The sequence below is a fragment of the Ovis aries genome, chromosome 3 (genome assembly GCF_016772045.2).
Source record: "Ovis aries strain OAR_USU_Benz2616 breed Rambouillet chromosome 3, ARS-UI_Ramb_v3.0, whole genome shotgun sequence".
In the NCBI taxonomy this organism is placed as follows: Eukaryota; Metazoa; Chordata; class Mammalia; order Artiodactyla; family Bovidae; genus Ovis; species Ovis aries.
Window position 1 is genome coordinate 199,484,103 of NC_056056.1, and position 22,740 is coordinate 199,506,842.

At 39.7% G+C, this 22,740-nt stretch overlaps 1 protein-coding gene across 5 annotated transcripts in view; it reads right to left on the reverse strand.

The window, feature by feature from the left end:
- Positions 1-5,512: 5,512 nt before the first annotated feature.
- Positions 5,513-22,740, reverse strand: part of DERA (deoxyribose-phosphate aldolase) — a 127,541-nt gene continuing 110,313 nt past the window's right edge. For all 5 annotated transcript variants that reach the window (XM_060413363.1, XM_004006820.6, XM_060413361.1 and 2 more), the window contains 3 exons: positions 22,146-22,258; positions 17,071-17,220; positions 5,513-14,213 (listed from right to left, as the gene is read on the reverse strand). In XM_060413363.1, coding sequence (XP_060269346.1) covers positions 14,157-14,213; positions 17,071-17,220; positions 22,146-22,258 — 320 coding nt within the window. In that variant the 3' untranslated portion in view covers positions 5,513-14,156. The remainder of the gene's footprint in view (positions 14,214-17,070; positions 17,221-22,145; positions 22,259-22,740) is intronic.

The following is a 22,740-nucleotide window of genomic DNA, read 5'->3' on the forward strand; positions in this document are numbered from 1 at the left end:
CTTTCCAATCCAGGGATCAAACCTGAGTCTCTTGGCTCTCCTGCACTGGCAGGCTGATTCTTTACCACTGAGCCACCTCAGAAGCCCATAAAATCCCTAGTCATACTCAAACATTAACTATTGTATGAAGTTTTATTTAACTTCCTGACATAGTCTCCATTCTGCTTAAATGACATATGGTACATATAAATTCAACAAGTTTTGAAGATCATAACAGGCAAGGCCCAAAAGATACAAATACAAATAAGGTACTATTTTTTCCTTCAAAAACTTGGCGGGGAGTGGCGACTTCCCTGGTGAGTCAGTGGTTAGGCTTCCACACTGCCAATGCAGGGGGTACAGGTTCGATCCCTGGTGGGGGAACTAAGGTCTCACATGCCACACAGTGTGGCCAATAAATAAATAAACAAAAATAAATTCAATTTAAAAATTTTTTTAAACTTGGAGAAACAGTAACATCCTTTATCCCCTACATTCATTTTATTGACAAATTTGGAAACACAAAACACACAGACACCCTTTTTCTATGGAGTAATTTACAAGTATCATCACACCATCTGAAATCTGTCTACATCATTTGACCCTCGTGAATCTGTTCTTGACTTTTACAATGCCCCTGAAATCGTTCCAGACTACTATCATTACCTAGCAAGATCTAGCCACTTCAGTGCCACCAGTAATTACTACCCCCCAAACCTACCAATTCATTTTTTTGTCCTTCCCATTTCCCTAGTAATTTTATACTTGGATGGAAGCCTCTGTGTGTTTGTGTGTTTCAAATTTATAGCTATAATGGTAGAAATCTGCAGCAACACAGCTCATTATATAAGGATTTGGAAATAACATGGGCCAAATCCCAGATCTAAGAACCAGTAGTAAATATAATAAAAGCCTGATATAACATGTTTAACCTGTAAGGAGGGCACTGTTTCTGTCCCTGAACAGCTCATTACAGAGATTCCACTGCATTGCTGTTCCTCCCCATCCCCATGGCAGCCTGTACACTGCTTGAGAGCACTACCACTGGCTGAATGGTTAGATTAAATGACGTTTGGGGGTCTGTTTTTATCCCCTGAAATTCTATAATTCTGGTGAGTTACCTTTTCTTGGAAGTATCACACAATGGTTCAGTTCAGTTCAGTTCAGTTGCTCAGTCATGTCTGACTCTTTCGACCCCATGAATGGAAGCACGCAGGCCTCCCTGTCCATCACCAACTCCTGGAGTTCACTCAGACTCATGTCCATCGAGTCAGTGATGCCATCCAGCCATCTCATCCTCTGTCGTCCCCTTCTCCTCCTGCCCCTAATCCCTCCCAGCATCAGAGTGGAGAGTGAAAAAGTTGGCTTAAAGCTCAACATTCAGAAAACGAAGATCATGGCATCCGGTCCCATCACTGCATGGGAAATAGATGGGGAAACAGTGGAAACAGTGCCAGACTTTATTTTTGGGGGCTCCAAAATCACTGCAGATGGTGACCACAGCCATGAAATTAAAAGACACTTACTTCTGGGAAGAAAAGTTATGACCAACCTAGATAGCATATTCAAAAGCAGAGACATTACTTTGCCAACAAAGGCCCATCTAGTCAAGGCTATGGTTTTTCCCGTGTCATGTATGGATGTGAGAGTTGGACTGTGAAGAAGGCTGAGTGCCGAAGAATTGATGCTTTTGAACTGTGGTGTTGGAGAAGACTCTTGAGAGTCCCTTGGACTGCAAGGAGATCCAATCAATCGATTCTGAAAGAGATCAGCCCTGCAATATCTTTGGAAGGAATGATGCTAAAGCTGGAACTCCAGTACTTTGGTCACACAATGGTTACATTTTACCAAAGTGCCCGGTACATTCTCTATCATCATAGTTAAAAACACAGATGTTGGACCCAAAGATTTGCTGTTGTTTAGTCGCTAGGTCACGTCTGACTCTTTTGCAATCCCACAAACTATAGCCCGCCAGGTTCCTCTGTCATAGGATTTCCCAGGCAAAAATACTGAAGTGGGTTGTCATTTCTTTTCCCAGGGGCTGTTCCCAACCCAGGGATCAAACATACATCTCCTGCACTGCAGGTAGATCCTTTATTGCTGAGCCACCTAGGAAACCCAGAGCCAAAGAGTAACAGGTCTCAAATTCCAACTCTGTGTGTGACCTTAAAACAAATCACTTAATTTCTTTATGTCTCCATCAACTAACTCATCTACAAATCGATAAATATAATCGTACTTATCTTGTAGGAATGTTATGAGGATTAAAGAGTTAATACATATAAAGCACTTTAGAATGGTGCCTACAACATATTAAAAGTGTATAATCAACTACCAGTTACTAGTCTGTATTAGCAAATATGTGTTCAAAGAATTTTGCAATTTCATGAATTCCCAGTAACTTAAAATATACATTAGGCACTCAGAAAATGCTGGAGAGTGATCTCTGAATTTTATAGATTTATCCAAATCCTTCTAAATACCTTGTCTCATTAAAATGAAAGTGTTTTAAATAAGAAAGGCAGTTACTCTTTTTTGAAAACTCATGCTCAGCATATATATCAGGCAGATACCTGTTAAATTTATCAATGAAATCCTACTATAAGAACATGTTTGCATAATTCTTTTATGTTAAAAATACTCAAATCCATTCTTTTTAGAGTAGAATCAAGAATCAAGCATCTACAAAATTATACCCTCTCTTCTTTGCAAAATCTTGCTGTGGGTGTGTCAAATGTTTGAACCAGTCCACCAGGTACAGACACTGACTGCTGTTTAAAAGACACAATCGAAGAGCATATTAAATACTTCCACAAAGCTTGGAAAGTAAAGCTAACTTTCAACCATGGAAAGGCTTAAGCAGTAGGTAAATTTGGCACATTTGCTCTTAAGTCATTTTGAAGGCATTAAAACATATTTCAAAGATTTCAAACATGCAATTATTTTTCCTGCCACTCAAAACATGAAATAAACATTGCTCTAAAAAGATATGTGCTTTTTTACCCATCAAAACAAACAACTTAATGATTAAAAATTGCTTTCGCAAACCATTTTCCATACATTTGCAACTCATCCAGCCAGTTTTTAAGTCTGAAATTATAGAAACCATTGGTAAAAATGGATCATTGTTCCAAAAAATTTAAATGCATTAAACTCAAGGTGTGGTTACTCTATGAAAAACTCCCTCTAAAAATATGTATTATGCATGTACTTTGGAATTCCAGTCACTAGCAAAGCTGTAGTTCTGTCTGCCTAATGGTGTTGATTTTTCTGTTGTTGTTTATCCTATGGATCAGCCTTATTTTATAATCCTACCTTCCCTGTATTTATCCAGTGATAGTTATTTTTTAAATTAATTTAACAAATAAATCCTGAGCACCTACTTTCTGTAAAGAACTTCGCTGTATATTGTAAGGGATTTAAAGCTGGTTGCAATAGTCCTACTGCTCAGAGTTCCCACTCGGGATGAGCAGAGTGACAATGCTGACAGATAGACTGAATATAAGACAGTCTGCTCTGTCCCCATCACTTTACAAGCTCCAGGCCATGTGCCACTGTGATGAAGGGAGAATACACAGGCCAACCAGACTTTGGTCCTAGACCATCCCTGCTTGACTTATTAGCCACCATACCCCAATTTCTTATTCTGCGATCTCCTAGTTTAAAACCTGGCTCCCTCTATCCACCATATTTAGAGCTTTTTCACTGACTCAGATTTCTCTCCACTCTGGAGTCTCAGACTTGCAAAACTCCCAGGTAAGAGATTTGCCCGTTCTGCTCTATCCCTCAGCATTCCTGGGGGACTCATTTCCAGATCACTGCAGATACCAAAATCCGAGGATGGTCAAGTTCCTTATATAAGACAGTATAGTGGTTGCGTATAACATATACACACTCCCATGTACTTTTATTTCTATTTACATATTTTGACTGCACTGGGTCTTCGTTGCGGTGCACAGGTTTCACCTTGTGGTGACTCTTGTTGCAAGCATGGGCTCCAGAGCCCAGGCTTCAGTAGTTGCAGTCTGTGGGCTTAGTTGCTCTGCAGCATGTGGGATCTTGCTGGATCAAGGATGGAACTTGTGTCCCCTGCATTGGCATGTGGATTCTTATCCACTGTCCCACCAGGGATATTCACGCCCATACACTTTAAATCATCTCTCAATTAGTTACAATACCTAACACAATGTAAAAAAGAAGGAAGTGAAAGTTGCTCAGCCCTGTCTGACTCTTCTGTGACCCTATGGACTGTAGCCTGTCAGGCTCCTCTGTCCATGGAACTCTCTAGGCAAGACTACTGCAGTGGGTGGCCATTCCCTTCTCCAGGGTGCTCTGTAAATACAGGCATACCTCAGATAGTGCGGGTTCACTTCAGACCACCACCATCAAGCAAACATTGCAGTAACATGGGTCACACACTTTTTGGTTTCCCAATGCATGTGAGTTACGTTTACACTAGACTGTAATCTGTTAGGTGTGCAACAGCATTCTGTGTAAAAATAAAACATATCTGCCTTAATTAAAAAATACTTTATTGCTAAACAGTGCTAACCATCAACTAAGCCTTCAGTGAGTCATAATATTTTTCTAGTGGAGGCTTTGAAATATGGCAATAATAACCAAAATGTAACACAGAGACACAAAGTGAGCAAATGTTAGAAAAATGGTGCGGGGACTTCCTGGGTGGCACAACAGATAAGAATATCCCTGACAATGCAGGGGACACAGGTTCGATCCCTGGTCCCAGAAGATCTCAGATACTTTGAAGCAAGTAAGCCCATGTGCCACAACTCCCGAGCCTGGGCTCTAGAGTCCATAAGCCACAACTACGGAGCCTGCATGCTGAAACTACTGAAGCCTGCGTGCCTCACAGCCTGTGCTCTGCAATGAGAGAAGCCACTGCAGTAAGAAGCCCCACATGCCGCAACCAGAGAGCAGCCCCTACTCTCCACAACCAGAGAAAGCCCACATGCAGCAACAAAGACCCAGCACAGCCAGAAATAAACAAATAAAACAGCATGTGCATGTCAGAAAAATAACATAAAAAAAGAAAACTGAAGTACTGATGTCGTACATCTTCAAAGAGTGAACTGTTCTCTGTGAATTAAAAAAAAAAAAAAAAGGTGTGGATAGACTTGTTTGAAACAGGGTTGGCACAACCTTCAATTTATAACACACACACAGTCAGGACTTCCCTGGTTGTCCAGTACCACAGGGGCATGGATTTGATCCCTGTTCAGGGAAATAAGAAATCCCCTGGTACAGCCAAAAAATTTTAAAAAATAAAACATCCACTATCTGTGAAGCATAATAAAGTGAAGTACAATAAAACAAGGTATGCCTGTAGTTGCCAGGGCAGGGCAAATTTAAGTTTGTTTTTGGGAACTGTATGGTATTTTTTTCTTTTAGTATTTTTGCTCCACAGTTCGTTGAATCCAGGGATGCAGAATTCCTAGATACTGGTCTGGCCTAGACCCCTACCCACCTCTTATTTCTCCCTCCCACCACAATCTGCCTGCCATAAAAGGAGAAATTTTAAAAGACACAAGGTAATAATTTTATTATAAGAATGAGAGAAAGCAGCCATTACAGGAGGTCATAGGAGTGAGACAAGGCTTCTGATTTTGAATCTTCTGATGCTGTTTAGTAATGAGTTTCAAGGGTACAAAGCATGTTTATACTCAAACAATGATTAGATCTGTATTATCAAAGTAGTATATTTTTACATGTGTGATTTGTCGGGTTTTTTTTGTAGTGCCATCATGGTACCAGAGAACTAGAACTTTGCAAAGAGCTTCTACATGCCAGACACTTTCCAAGTTCAGTTTTATTACTTTCCTGCACATTCTGATGGGGAAGATGTTTTACATGAGGGTGAGATATTGAACAATGCCAGATGCCCGTGCTACAGTTTCAATCCATATTTCTTAGCACTTTCAATTTTAGAGTTGCTGTTTCTACTAGTGATTTCAAGGTCCATCAGAATTTATATTCATCCAAACACAATGAACAACTCTTTCTATTCAAATGTAATATTCATACAAATTCTAAATCCTTGACCTCAAAGGCAGCAGATCAAAGAAAGTTGCAAACCCTAAGAAGAAAGACCCATAACGTCTATGGATCAACTGGAATAAGTACACAGACTGGCAACAGGTGTTTTTACTGGACCCAGTTTGGCATAAAAGAGCAGGGGAGGTAGAACTTAAAAAAATCATATAGCACCCCCCATTATTTGCAGGAAGCAGCCTGTCATCAAGGCAGGGTCAGACAGCAAGAATGCAATGAGAGATGCCTCAGAGCCAGTGATCTCTGGCGGCTAGGGAGAGTTAAGGCCAAAAGAATTCACTCAAAAATACAATCTTTTATCATGAGGAACTTACGTGTCTGTGAACAGCAAGAATTCTTGATTGGTCTAGAACCTGGACATGGTATCGCTCTCACACAAATCTCTTGTCAGTAGCTTGTCCAGAAAAAAAACTTCATCTTATTAAAAAAATGAGCATCTATGCAAAGCTACTACAAGAAAATTAAGGAAAAATAGATATAATGGAAGATAAATACATCTTTCATTGCAGAACAGGAAAAATGTTTCCATATAGTAGACAAAAACTGGGCCAAGCATACTGCCATAAACTTGAAAACAAACAAAAAGACCAAACTAAAGCTACCATATCTATAAAGAAAGAGCCCATATTAAATATACAAGAGCTAGGGAAGCTGTGGCAAGATAATGGGAAGTGAAATACGATTTGAAAGAACCCAGGAAACAATTCACTGGCAGCAACCAGATTTTGCCAAAAACATGGAAAGAAACAAGAGTGTCAGAAATAAACAAAAAGAAGAAATGGAAAGTTCAAAGTAGAAAAAAAGAAACTTAAAAGAATTAGAAAAAAATAGTAGCAAGGCAGGACAGATTAAAGAGGTCTTAACACATGCAGTAACTTAGTATCCTGATGAAGATGTAAAATATAACAACATAGGAAAAAAGCTAAAGATATACTTCAAAGTAACTTTCTAGAAATATATCATAAACCTACAGACTGAGAGGGCATGCTGAACTATAGGAAAATTTGACACAAAACATTTAACACTGTTTTAGTAATGTTACTGGAATTGAAAGAAAAAAAAAACACACTTGTGCATTAAGGCTAAAAGTTTGAGTCAGAATGTTACTTTCTACAGTGGTGTTTAATGGCAGAAGACATCGGCGCAGTGGTACAAAGCCCTAGGGGATATAAACCGCATGGTTTAAGAACCGTACGCAGTCAAATAGTCATCAAAGCATAATGAAAATGAACATTTTTGAACTTGCAAACCTCAGGAAACATTCCCTAAGCCCTTTCCCAAGAAACTACTACAAGCCAAACTTTGAAGAGCAAACAGATAAATGGAATACTGGTCCTAAGTATTGACCTCATTAAACTGTAGGACTAAAATGAAGACAATTTCTGGAGATCATGCTCACAGAATAGAATTTAAATGTTATAAACCTAATGATGTAGAAACAATATAGCCAAGGTCTGAAGGGAAAGAGGACAGATGGTGGGTAGTAATGTCAACCTGATGATTTTCTCGTCTGGTAGAGCAGAGGATTGAAAGATGATTGAAGCTGATAAATCATATAACAGAACTATAAGTACATTTCAAAATCTAAATATGAATGAAAAATGACTCTGGGACAAAGTGGAAAACACTAATTTTACCATTACTCATGGCAGGAAGTCAATAGACAGCTGCCTAAAGAAATGTAAGTTACAGTATTTCGGGGAAGAAACACTGTCATGTATCACTGGTGAGAAAGTATAAAAAGGATACCATAGGCTATCCCTAGACTGTTTCTTGGGCCCAAGAGACAAGGGGCAACTTTGCAGAGTTTAGCTTTGGGGACTGACTAGAAGTGAATGGAGCTTCCCTGGTAGTTCAGTGGTAAAGAATCCACCTGCCAATGCAGGAGATTTGGGTTCAATCCCTGGGTTGGGAAGACCCCCTGGAGAGGGAAATGGCAGTATTCTTGCCTGGGAAGTCCTATGGACAGAGGAGCATGGCAGGCCACCATCCATAGGGTTGCGAAAGAGTTGAACATAGAGACTAAACAAAAACAAAGAAGTGAAAATACAGTTGAGAGGAAAGACCACAAACCATCTCTCCAGCATCAACTTGTTATATTATTGTGGACAACTGTTATGACTGGTGACCATCCAACACCTTCTGAATACTATCTTGCCACCTCCTCACAAAAGGTCAAAGCTTTTGGCCCAGCTTCCTTTATAGGTAGGAAAGAAATGTGACTGAGGCTCCAACAACCAGAGACAACTACACAGGGGTTTGACGCTCAAGAGAGCATCTTTGGTCACTGGGATAAATGAGCATTTCAGCTTTCAGGGGTGGCAAAGACAGAGGTTCTAGGTTCAAGTGCCCAGAGATGCTAAGAGTAAGTCACCCATGGAGCAGATCTTAAGATTCTGGGTGCTATTCAGAGCTTGCTGTCTCTGTGCCTATCTGGCCTTCCCAGATATTCTGTAAGGCAGCGGTCCCCAACCTCTGGGCAGTGGAGCAGTACCTTCAGTCACATCAGCGGCAGCATTAGATTAAAAGTAAAGTGTACAATAAATGTAATGCACTTGAATCATCCCGAAACCATCCCCTCCACCTCTGGACAATGGAAAAATTGTCTTCCACGAAATCACCCCCTGGTGCCAAAAAGGTTGGGGATTACTGCTGTAAGGTACCCAGTATGATTTTAAAATAAATTTATTTTCTGCTTAAGCTAGGTAGGAGGGATTTCTGTTATTTGCAACTAAGAACCATGCTTGACTATGTATAGTACCAGCAGAACACATATTTGGAAATAAAAACAAAAACAAATTTAAAACACTTATTAGCCTTGAAGAAAACCAAGAACCTAATGTTTTCATTGGCTCCCAGTCACCTACACACAGTAACTTCACACTAAGATGATAAGAATCTGTGAAATTTTCCTCTCCTAGAACATGGTATCTGTTTCAAATATTAAAGAATGGATTCCGTTAAAATACATCTTGGTTTTAAGTACAATTATCCAAGAATCACCAAAAGTTAAAGCATTCCAAAGAGGTAAATTCAAATACCACCAAGTCTTACTATCTTGGCTTGCTGAAATCCTTTGCAAGATTTTGTGGATGATTCTACACTCATCTAAAATGTTTATGCTAGGCTCCAAAGCTTACTTGTAAGCCCAAAATTTGATCCAGTTCACTGCCTACTGTGAAAGGATTAACAGATAATGTTACTCTATTCTCCCTTTTGTTCTCCACTATGAAAAGCAGTAAAAAATGCACATTTATCCTGGCATCTTGTGATAAAGAAGGTCTGCTGCTGAATGGATACATTTACATTGGAATCTAGGTGCTGAGTACAGTGGTTCTCAAAATGGGTTCCAGGATGAGAGCATCAACATCACTTGAAAATCTCTTGGAAATGAAAATTATACTGAATCGGAACTTCTCAGGATGGGTCCAGAATTCTGTGTTATAAACTCTCCTGGTGTTTGTGTTCTATGCTAAAGTTTGAGAACCACCTTCTTTGGCAGCACAACGAAACCACTCCAATCAGAGGAGAATTAAATTCTGAGGATGGAATAGCAAGTTGCACCTTCTCAATTACACATTTCAGAGCATTAAAGGCATTCTTTTCTAGAACTAACTTAACTTCACATGCAGCACAAACTCACTTCTTCACTGAGGAGAAATGAAAAGTTACGCCCTTTGGAGCACTAGAAAAAAATGTAGGAGGTGAAATCCATTTCTGCATTTGCTTTCCTCATCATGCTCAAGAGTCTTGCTTCTCAAAGGAAAATAGATATTTTTACAACCACCACCAAATGATCCTTTCCAGGACTCTTGGTTACCAAGATCCCATATGGAATCTTTTCCTGGGACTGTTAGACCTCAATTACTCTTCAGTCTTCTCCTTAGGCTAAATAATCCCAGTTCCTTTTACCCTTATTTAATGCTTTTTAAAAACTCATCATCCCTTTCAAGCTATGGAGTAAAATATGACCTCATTGACTGTTCAATTAAATTGAAATGCATTTCCTGTCACTGAACTATAGAAATTAATGACACAAAACCTGAGTTTCTTATATTCTACCTATGTTTTATAATACAAGATGTACTTCTTAAAATAGAAAGTCAAACTTAGGTCTGTCCTTTCTAGATATTCTTATCCCTCCTCTTTACCCCATTCCTCTTCCTAAAAAAAGTTCAGTTCATGCTAAGGTCACTAAGTATTCTGTATATATTGGATTAAACATTCTGATCCTCATTTGCCCTATTAAATAAGAACTGACCAGATGGATATTCCTCTGACTCTCTCTCCTGAGCAGGGTTTAGTTAATTAAAAATGATTATTTTTACTACGTATTTTATATATCAGCCAGATGTTACCTGTGGTCATTTCTGGAAAGGATCATTTGGTGGCAGTTATAAAATAGACATTTTCCTTTGGGAAGCGAGACTCTTGAGCCCAATCAGGAAAACTAATGGAGAAATGGATTTCACCTCATACCTTTTTCCTAGTGCCCAAACAGGATAACTTTTCATTTTCTTTGAAAGTAGGATCTATAAAAATTCTGTCTTCTAACTCTGCAGTCTGGTTCTACTCATGTTGTATCCAAAAAGGATCAATTGATTCAGGAAGAAAAATTAATGCTGGTTTCCATCTGTACCAGAAGTGTAAATTGCCTTTTCCAAAGAAACTGATTTAGTCTCTCTAGATCTGGTTTAAGACAGATAATAGGTACGACACAGTAACTGTTCTGCTCAATCAGGACAGGGACTCCATTGTGTCACTGTCATGATGGCCTTCCGGATAGATTTATAACAGTTTCTGCTTTTGCATGGGTCTCCTAAGAAGCTACAGTTCATGCAAACTAATTTGCCTAAATTTCCCATTAGTGCTAAAATACTCCAGAATGAGGCAAAGATACTGTAATTACAAATCTGTTTTGCGATTACACTGTCATTTTCTCTTCATTTGCAGACAGGCTAGAAGCTAAACAAGTGCCCCCTCTTTTTTTCTTAAAAGCAAAACAAACAAAAATAAAGCGATGTTCAACTTTCTTTAAAAAAAAAAAAAACCAAAACACATCAGTTCTTGAGATCACTCAAAATTCTGAAAGTCTAACAGATTAAACAAACCACGCTAGGGACTTCCCTGGTGGTCCAGTGGTTAAAGACTTCACTTTCCAATGCAGGGGATGTGGGTTCAATACCTGGTTGGGGAGCTAAGATTCCACATGCTTCACAGACAAAAAACTGGAACATAAAACAGAAGCAATACTGTAGCAGATTCAGTGAAGACTTTAAAATGGTCCACGTCAAAATATTTTTAAAGAGAAAAATAACCACGTTATCACTTGGTTTAGGTTTAGAGAGTTGGTCTTCTCTACACCATTTAGATAACTAGAGACAAATGTGAATCTTTCAAAAGTTTGACACTCACATGACGACAAACATAATCATTTGGTATGGCAGAGTGTATGGACAAGTAAGACACGTTTAATTCCAAAGCCCTGGCTACGTCTTGTAAAGTATCTCATGGCATGAGGTGGATCTATTAATAGGTTCTGGGCTCAGTTCTGATTTTCTACATCATCTTGCAATACTGACTTTCCCACTTGGAGTTGTTTTTTTTCTTTTTTCTCTCTCATGAAAACATAGAACTAGATATTCTCTAAAGTTTTCTTAAGCCCCTAAGTGATACGACGGGTTGTTTGCTTAAAAATATCTTTCAGGCTTAAATTCTGCTTTCTTGAACCACTGCAACAATTTTTACAGAGGAAGGGGTAAGGGTGGGGTAAGAGTTGCTTTCATTAACTTACAAGCTTTAAATACAGAACACAGCGACTCATCTTCTGATTGTATAAAGCATCTGCTCCCTGTGTCCCGAAGTACACAAATCTGCTTGCAGTAAATCACGGTCACCTCAGAAATGATCTCTTCCTCTTCTGTTTTCATGGCAATCCACATTTACTAGTGTTTTCCTATTGAAGTCATCTGCGGTACATTTGATTTCAAGAGCCAGGTAAGGGGCAGACATTCCTGATGAAGGGGCTGACAGTCCCTATAATAAATTGTCCTCCCAAATATATGATTGCTTACCTTTAGATCAGGCCATGCTCATCAGCCTCTAATAAGTTTGAGAGACTCACCAGTCTTAATTTCCTATGTGAATCTATAATTGTCCGCAGAGGTCAATTTCAGTGGATACCTCATATAAATTAGAATTGAAGATAATGATGCCTGTTCACTTGATCAACTGAAATGACCAGCTGGGTTTAATGGGAGGAAAACAGAAACCCCTGTGAAATTGGAATAGCTTCAAAGGTGAGGGAATGTAATTATTTTTCTGCAAAAGTTTCTTCTCCAAAGGTGACTGGCCATTGTGCTGGTGGGCTTGTGGACCAGCATGTTATAACGGTAGAAACGGCATTCAGAGCCACTGACCACATCCAGAGGCATAAGTCAAAAGTTTGCTCTCTGCTGAGCTGTGGGGGAAAGCAGAATTTCTTCTCCACTCTTATTTTTCATCATTTCATTCACAGTTGGAGAAGTGCTTTGAGTGACGTGCCTAATTGACTTCTGAGAGGCAAATTCTAATTTAGGTTGCTGCAAAAGTGTTTTCTCTTTATAGCCATAAACCATTATCTCAGATCTGTTATCATTATATTTAGGGTAATATAATTTGAGGTCTGAACAAATCTTGATATCACCTACACCAACTCCTTTAACCTTACAGATGAAGAAACTGAGGCTCAGGCATGTGAACAGACAGGACTAAGGTCACAAAGCTAGAAAGAGGAAGAGGCGGGGTTAGAATTCAGCAGATGAAAAGACCAAAGACCGATTTCCAGTCCAGTGTTTTCCACTTATGAGTAGCTGGAGACTTGTTTAGGGAGGAAAAGAAGATGCTTTCCATGAAAATCACCATTTAAGAAAACTTAATTTCTACAAAGGTGGGAGGAGGGGAGCTGAGAGAGACAATGAGTAAACGAACCAGTAGCCCCCAAAGCAGATTACTGTTCCCCACAGCTGACTGGGCGCTCTGGCTATGTGTCTCTGAGGGCCAGGGGACAGTTTTACGTACCTCCAGTGACAGCACAGACTCAGGAGCCATACTGCCTGCCTGGGATTGATTCTTGCCTCTGCTAATTCTGAGCTCTGTGACCTTTGGCAAGTTGCTTAAGCTCTCTGTTCCTCAGTCCCTCATCTGTATAAAAGGATGATAACATCAATACTGACTGTTGTGAGGATTCAAAACCTTACTATACCAACCTTACTGTACCAAGAGATTAGATAAAGGCTAAAATAAATTGATATACATAAGGAGCTTCACACATACTAAGTACTATGTCAGGGTCTGCTGTTTCTTTCCTATTCACTCTACCAGGAAAAAGTTTCAGAATATAAGACGTAAGTGGTACTTGTTAATAACGTACACAGGTGCTTTATCTAGATAAAGACACAAGGATTATACTAGAGAGACTTAGAAAGTCATGGATAAAATCCCTTTTTAAGTTTAACAGATTAACTTTTCAATATGTATTACTACAATTTAAAGTTTTTTTAATAGACGATAGGACTTTTTTCATTAAAAATATTCAATGATATCCATAGTTTCATATAAAATGACAGGTATTTCATTAGCAAAACAGTTAGTAAAAGAGCATATCTGTTGTGAAAATTAAAGACAAATTATCATGGCAGGAAACTCGTGCTGAGTGATTAAGAAATTAGTCCTGAAGTGGTTTGGAAGAGCAAGAGAAGTTCGGGGCGCTTCATTTTCTTTGGCCACATAGTGGTTCTTGGGCAAGTCAATATTTGCTCCGTTAGAATTTAACATTATCAAAGCTATCATTAACATTTTACTCCGAGTTCTTAAGAGAAAACCTTTGTAAAATTAACCCTGGAGATCTAGTAATTCAGATCATTTCAGATAAGCCTGAAATGGGGACTATGTGTAGATTAGTTGGTTTTTTTCCATTCATTCTTTAAGCTAAATTCAATGGAAATTTTAAGGGAGGGGAAAAAAAGTCATCTATCCCCCCATTTTTTCATTAAATAACTTTAGCAATCACATAGAAAGATAATTTTTACACATTGTTGTAAAGGACGGTTTTGGAATTTGTTGATGATCTAAGACATGGGGAGGTCATGGTAGGCTGCATATCTTCCAGTCACATGATGGTAAATCTGTGGGGAAAGCAGAGTTTAGTCATCAGTTATTATATTCCTATTCATATCAATTAATAATGACGCTACTACATAATGATTTTAGTTAATATTTCATTATGAAGCCCCACTGTTATGTACTTCAGCAGAATCTCCTTCCAACCTTACTTTAGGTGGCAGTTTGCTTGGAAGAAGGCAGGTGGGGTATGATGAGGTCAATGAACTGAGTTTTCATCTCTTTGTTCTCACAGTCCAATAAATGCCTTTTTTTTTTTAATTGAAATTGACTTACAATGCTGTGTTAGCTTCAAGCACACAACAAAGTGATTTATATACACATACACACACACACATATATTTTTTTTTCAGATTAGTTTCCATTATAGGTTATTACAAGATATTGAATATAGTTCCCTGTGCTATACAGTAAATCCTAGTTTCTAATCCATTTCATGTATAGTAGTATATCTGTTAATCCCAAGCTTGTAAGTTATCCCACCTCCCCTTTCCCCTTTAGAAACCATAAAGTTTGTTTTCTAAGTTGTAAGACTATTTCTCTTTTGTAAATAGGTTCATTTATATTATTTTCTTAGATTCCACATATAAGTGATTTCATAAAATATTTGTCCTTCTCTATCTGACCTACTTCACCAAGTATAATAATCTCCCAGTCCATCCACATTGCTTCAAAAGCATTATTTCATGCTTTTTTAATGGCTGAGTAATATTCTATTGCATATCACACACACACACACACATACACCCCTTCTTTGTCCATTCCTCTGTCAGTGGACATTTCGGTTGCTTCCATGCTCTGGCTACTGTAAATAGGGCTGCTATGAACATCAGTGTGCACGTATGTTTTTGAATTAGTGTTTTCTCTGGATATAATGACCAGGAATGGGATTGTTAGATAATATGGTAGCTCTATTTTTACTTTTTTTAAAGGAACCTCCACAGTGTTTTCCACAGGGGCTATACCAATTTACATTCCCTCCAACAGTGTAGGAGGGTTCCCTTTACTCCACACCCTCTCCAGCATTTATTTGTAGATTTTTTGATGATGGCCATTTTTGATAATGGCAAGAATACACAGAACTATACAAAAAAAAATCTTCATGACCCAGATAATCACGATGGTGTGATCACTCACTTAGAGCTACATATCCTGGAATGTGAAGTCAAGTGGGCCTTAAGAAGCATCACTATGAACAAAGCTAGTGGAGGTGATGGAATTCCAGTTGAACTATTTCAAATCCTAAAAGATGATGCTGTGAAAGTGCTGCACTCAATATGCCAGCACAATTGGAAAATGCAGCAGTGGTCACAGGATTGGAAAAGGTCAGTTTTCATTTTAATCCCAAAGAAACACAAGGTCAAAGAATGTTCAAACTACTGCACAATTGCACTCATCTCACATGCTAGTAAAGTAATGCTCCAAATTCTCCAAGCCAGGCTTCAGCAATACGTGAACCGTGAACTTCCAAATGTTCAAGGTGGTTTTAGAAAAGGCAGAGGAAACAGAGATCAAATTGCCAACATCCACTGGATCATCAAAAAAGCAAGAGAGTTCCAGAAAAACCTCTATTTCTGCTTTATTAACTACGCCAAAGCCTTTGACTGTGTGGATCACCACAAATTGTGGAAAATTCTGAAAGAGATGGAAATACCAGACCACCTGACCTGCCTCTTGAGAAATCTGTATGCAGGTCAGGAAGCAACAGTTAGAACTGGACATGGAACAGACTGGTTCCAAATAGGAAAAGGAGGACATCAAGGCTGTATATTGTCATCCTGCTTATTTAACTTACATGCAGAGTACATCATGAGAAATGCTGAGCTGGATGAAGCACAAGTTGGAATCAAGATTGCCAGGAGAAATATCAATAACCTCAGATATGCAGATGACACCTCCTTTATGGTAGGAAGTGAAGAGGAACTACAAAGCCTCTTGATGAAAGTGAAAGAGGAGAGTGCAAAAGTTGGCTTAAAGCTCAACATTCAGAAAACTAAGATCATAACATCTGGTCCCATCACTTCATGGGAAATAGATGGGGAAACAGTGGAAACAGTGGCTGACTTTATTCGGGGGGGCTTCATAATCACTGCAAATAGTGACTGCAGCCATGAAATTAAAAGACGCTTACTCTTTGGAAGGAAAGTTATGACCAACCTAGATAGTATATTCAAAAGCAGAGACATTACTTTGCCAACAAAGTTCCATCCAGTCAAGGCTATGGTTTTTCCAGTAGTCATGTACAGATGTGAGAGTTGGACTTTAAAGAAAGCCGAGAGCCAAAGAATTGATGCTTTTGATCTGTGGTGCTGGAAGACTCTTGAGAGTCCCTTGGAAGTGCAAGGAGATCCAACCAGTCCATCCTAAAGGAGATCAGTACTGAATATTCACTGGAAGGACTGATGTTGAAGCTGAAACTCCAATACTTTGGCCACCTGATATGAAGAACTGACTCATTTGAAAAGATCCTGATGCTGGGAAAGACTGAAGGCAGGAGGAAAAGGGGACGACGGAGGATGAGATGGTTAGATGGCATCACCGACTCAATGGACATGAGTTTGAGTAAACTCTGGGAGTTGGTGATGGACAGAGAGGCCTGGCGTGCTGCAGTCCATGGGGTCTCAAAAAGTCAGACACGACTGAACGACTGAACTGAACTGAACTGAACTGAACTGATTCTGACCAGTGTGATGTGATACCTTGCTGTAGCTTTGATCTCTGTTCTCTAATGATTAGTGATGTTGAACACCTTTCCATTTGTGCACTGTCCATCTGTAAGTCCTCTTTAAACAAGTGGTTTTTTATTTCTTTCTTAAAAACACTTGTCAGGTGTTCCAAGGACAGCGGGCTGCTGCTCCTCACCTGCCTCTCGATGTCGGCAAGTAGAGTGCTGGCACCTATTCGAAAGAGTTCAGGCTTCATCCACTCATCTCCCAGCTCCTCCTTTATGAGAGAGAGCCACACAAGGGAGTCCTTCGCGCTGCGGATGCCTCCGGCCGGTTTAAAGCCTACCTGGAAGAGGAAAAGGGAAAGAGAACAATGCTTAGTGTTGCTACTGTGTTGCTTTAAAAACCAGTCTTGCATTAATATAGGGTCTCCATCCTTTCTCTTTTCTAAATCCTATTTCACTTCCCCCAGCACTCAGAGCACCGACTCAAGCCCATTCACAGGACAAAATGACTTTTCCAAGATTAATGGGAAGAATGTCACTGCTTCCAAGGAGACACTAATGAGAGTTAATAACCCTCATTAACATTTCACTTGCTGGAAAGTCATAAGCCTTAACCATCTAGACGATAGCTATGAACCTGGGATAAACAAGAGAGGTATCAATAAACAGGAAAACATAACACAGGAGCCTGTTCATTCTCCATTTCTATCAGGAGGCCATGGGAAATGTACACCTTTTGGCCCTTCAATCTGAACTGCAAAAGATACATTTGTGGGTTTAAAATGAGAAGAAACAATCAGTGAGGCTGTACTGACCAAACCACAGCAACCACCAAGGACAGGTGACACTTATTTTAATCAACTTAACTACAGGGACTTTTAAGTTGTCAGTAGACTGAGCTGCATAAAACAGCCAAACAGCTAAATAAGCACAGGAGAAAAAGACAGTGTAGGGGCCCTTCACACTTCAGCAGTCTCTGCAGCTGACCACCAATAGCACAATTCAGCCAGTATCTGATGTTTACAAATGATGTCCCTGAGTCCGTTAGAAAGGGATAGATGTGTCCTATATACAGTAAAACCTGCTTATCTAGAAATACTTTTCTTAAGAACTTGATTATCTAATAGAGTAAATACCCAAAGCCCAAGGACTGAAGCTCACACATTTGACCACTCCCGAGTTTGGTTGCTCTGCTGGAGAGCACCAGTGAGGGGGAGTGTTGGAGGGGTGGTTGTTGCTAACAGAATGCCAGAGAAGGGACACAATAAGTATATGGTCCATTATCAGCCCATAAAAAAATGAATAAACAGAAACCTCAATTAGGGACTTCCCTGGTGGTCCTGTCATTAAAAATCTGCCCTCTAACGCAGGGGACATGCTTTAGATCCCTCATCCTAAGACCCCACATCCTGCATTTCTGCAACTACTGAGCCCATTCGCCACAAGGAAAGTTGCCCCATGCTGCAACTAAGACTCGATGCAGCCAAATAAATTTTTTAAAAAAAGAAAGAAAAGGAAACGTCAATTCAATAGAGTTGGGGGCGCTTACTCCTGGATAACAGGAAGAAGAGAGACTCTTCTTTCCTGGCAAGGACTCAGTGCGTGAACAGTCCCCGACTCCTTGTTTACTACACCTCCCATCTTCCTTTTCCTCTCAAGCATTCTTCTTCCCCTTCTTCCCTTGCCCTGCAGGGAGTTGCATGTGGCTCGCCACGTTCATTGATCCCCAGTAAATCCATCTTGGCTGGAGAAATAGCTGGCAGTCTACTTGCTTTAGGTCAACAAACCCTAGCTGGAAACTTCTAGCTAAACTGGCCTCCCCCCTTTTCCTCACCACAGAGCATCCAATGACCAACAGTCAAGTCTCACCAAGCCCACCCTCTGAATCCCTCTCCACACACACACACGCTTTCCTCTCAACTCTCCACACACACACATGCTTTCCTCTCTACTCTCCACACACACACACGCTTTCCTCTCAACTCTCCACACACACACACGCTTTCCTCTCAACTCTCCACACACACACACGCTTTCCTCTCTACTCTCCACACACACACACGCTTTCCTCTCAACTCTCCACACACACACACACTTTCCTCTCAACTCTCCACACACACACACGCTTTCCTCTCTACTCTCCACACACACACGCTTTCCTCTCTACTCTCCACACACACACGCTTTCCTCTCTACTCTCCACACACACACGCTTTCCTCTCAACTCTCCACACACACACGCTTTCCTCTCAACTCTCCACACACACACGCTTTCCTCTCAACTCTCCACACACACACACGCTTTCCTCTCAACTCTCCACACACACACACGCTTTCCTCTCAACACTCGGTTCCACTGGTTTAGTTCAGACCCCCATCAGTCCTCACAGGAACATCGGCAGAAGTCCCCGCACTGGTTTCCCTGCCTCGGTCACATGTCACACAGCTAAGCAACAGCCACACAGAGATTCTAACCACATCTACCTATCACTCTGGAGCCCAGGTGACCTTGTAAGAGTAAGGGGAGGTGAGGGTGGGAGAGGTAAGTGGAGTGAATCTATTTATTGAGATAAGGCAAAAAAGAAAAGAAAAAATCAGTGAGCTGATATTAGCATACATGTTAATCATAGGAGCATTTTCTGTCAATTAGGCAGTATTGCACACAGATTTTTCTATATAATTCTGCTGTATCAGCAAGTCTATTTGGCAATGCTTTGAAACAGAGTTTCCAGCATAAGTTTATCCTGTCTTTTTTTAAGGGAGAGAATATGGAAAACATAAATCTACAATGAAATCAGTTATGAAATATCAAACCTCTGCTTCTCAAGAGTGACACTAATCATGGTCTGGAAGGCAACCCATTACATTTTAAAACATCTCTTAAATCAATGATGTGGAAGCTTCACCGTCTAAGGGTTGCCTGGATAGCTTGTCAACCCTCGGAGAAAATGCCCCTGATTTGCAGATACACACACGGGTCCTTTCTTTGTGAAGTCAAGTGTGATCCAGATGAATATGAACTGACTTCTACCCGCCTCTCAGTAAAACCAAGATGAACTTTTATTGGCTAAGAAAAGGGGCAATACAGTTAAAAACAAAGTCATGAAAGACAGCAAACCGTTCCTACCTCTCTACCAGGATCTAGATCATTGAGCTGTTAAAACTTTTATTGAAATTCTTATGTAAGAGTTCTTTCAGGAAGGGACGTGTTCACTTTCAAGATAACGGGCTCAATGAGTGAATCAATGAGTGCTTGTTAAAAACAATACAGGACTGGGTGCCCCATGGAGAATTTTAGCCCCGACTGTGGAGCTTACGAGGACTTCTCTGTGTAGCTCAATGGTAAAAAATCCACCTGCCAATGCAGGAGATACGGGTTCAATCTCTGAACCAGGAAGATCACCTGGCAAAGGAAATGGTAACCCACTTCAGTATTCTTGCCTGGGAAATCCCACAGACAGAGGCGCCTGGTGGGACAGAGTCCATGGGGTTGCAAAGTGTCGGATACACCTGAGCAACAAAATAACAATATCACAGAGTTTATGAACGTAGAGATGCCTGAGGACTATCCCTGACCCAGGGCTGCTGGGGGTGAGGGCCCAGGCATTTGGAAGTATAAAAAACTTCACATCAGTACTTCCCCGGCAGTCCAGTGGTTAAGATTTTGCCTTCCAATGCAGGAGCTGAGGGTTCAATCTCTGGTCAGGGAGCTAAGATCCCATATGCCTCATAGCCAAAAAAAAAAAAAAAAAAAAAAAATCAAAACAAAACAGAAGCAATATTGTAACACATTCAATCAGACTTTTAAAAAATGGCCCACATCAAAAAATTCTTCAAAAAAAAAAAAAACAAAACTGCATCTATTGGAATGTTTTTTGGCTGAGAGTAACCCCAGGTCTAGTGAATGGTCGTGATGTCATTTGAAGGTCCCGAAGCTAGAGTTCTCATATTTACAGTCTTTCTTTTAAAAAAAAAAAATTGTTTTTAAAATTGGATCATTGCAGAAAGGCTACCAAGTAGAAGTTACTCAAGTTAAGTCAACTTTCCTATGTAGGTCACGGTAGATATTTATCCTATTTGTAATCTTTTAAGATATAAAGGTATTCCGAAGGAAAAATTCTGGAAGGAGTTCATCTCCTCTTAAACCTAGGTACCTTCTAAGAAAGGTCTCCGATTCCAAAATAAACTGAAATACAGTCACATATAAAGTCATCACATCCCAGCTGGCAAAGGATTAAAGTTCTTTTTTTGGTTTCTATTCAGCAGACATCAAGAGATTGGTTTTAAAAGATGCCTTTCGTGAAGGCAAAGTCTCATTTTAAAAAAAAATTACCTTTCTCTCCCATGATGTAAAAAAAAAAGTAATCCTTTGAGATAATTTGCAGCTAAACAAGCAACTTGAAGTGAAAAGGAAAATCCAAACTCATTTTTTAAAAAAACACCTCCTACACATTTTTTCCTTTTAAATTCATATGTTTCAAAAAATATGTATTATTTTTTGAAAAGCTGGCAAAAGCGAGCATATACCCTCCTCAGCTTAACAGTCTTCCAAAGAGCACATCTGACTGCCATAAAACGCAAAAATGGATATTTAATTCAAGAGCTATATAACGTCTAGCTACCTTTTCCCTGCTGTTTCACAGCATTTCATTATTTTGTTTAATAAGTTCATCTCCTCGAGAATTTTCTCTTCACCTCACATTATTAAAAGTAATAAGTTTTTCTGGACCGGGGGTTTCCCAACAGAAAAACCAATTTATGTGTGTCCTTCAATAATGACAGGAAAAGATTATTTCCCATTATATTGCATACTTTTCATATCACCACCACAGCTTATCATTCAATAAATGTTACTCTGCAATTCTTTCCATTCCTCAAGGAAGTTTAATTTCTGCATTAACCTGTTTTCGCCGGCCAACGCCTTAGCAGAAAGCCTCTGTTGTGGCAGAATTAGTTCGTTAAAGAACCCATTTAGGAATCTCTTGTCAGTGATAACATTGTCTTCGGTTAATAAAAGGACGAAAAGTGAGTTTACATCTTGATCACACCTACTAACTCCCTCACTCACCCTCACTTTTCTATGAATCACACATTCTTTCCCCATGAATGTATTCTTTTGTCATGAAAGGTAAATTAAACGTTTATCTTAATAAAGTGAATGCATTCACAGCATCTGCATATAAAGACAGCTATCGTGGCTGTGACTAGTATGATAAATAACATCATCTTTACTCCAAGGAAGAAAGATTTGCTGGCAATAAAATACCTTGTTTCCAGTTTTCCAGAAGAAATCTCTAATGGCCCGAAGCATAACTATAGCTACTGGAAAGGTAGCATTTACTGTTTCTTTTCCTGTAGAGGTCTTAATAAAATCTGATCCTAAAAAAGAAGAGGAAGAAAAGCTCCATATCAATTTTTTAAATTTATTAATTAAAATACTTACTTTTTTTTTTTCTTCCACTTTTGAGTCAGCGGAAGGAGCAAGTCGTGTACCCTTTTTTCCCTGAGGAATTTATTTTTCATCAATTATTTTTCTCTTACTTTGTGTGTATGCTTAGCCGCTAAGTCATGTCTGATTCTTTGTGACCCCATGGACCATAGCCCACCAGCCTTCTCTGTCCACGGGATTCTCCAGGCAAGGATACTGGAGTGGGTTGCCGTTGCCTGCTCCAGGAGATCTTCCCGACCCAGGGATCTAACCCACGTCTCTTGAGTCTCCCAAGTTCCTCTTACATAAAATTAATTAAATTAGGCATCAAATGGATTCTTCCAGACCCCTGGGGCTCTTGCGTCTACATTTCCATATCATCAACTAAAACCAGGTTGGTTTATTTAATGGAAAACTGAGAGAAATAGAAACA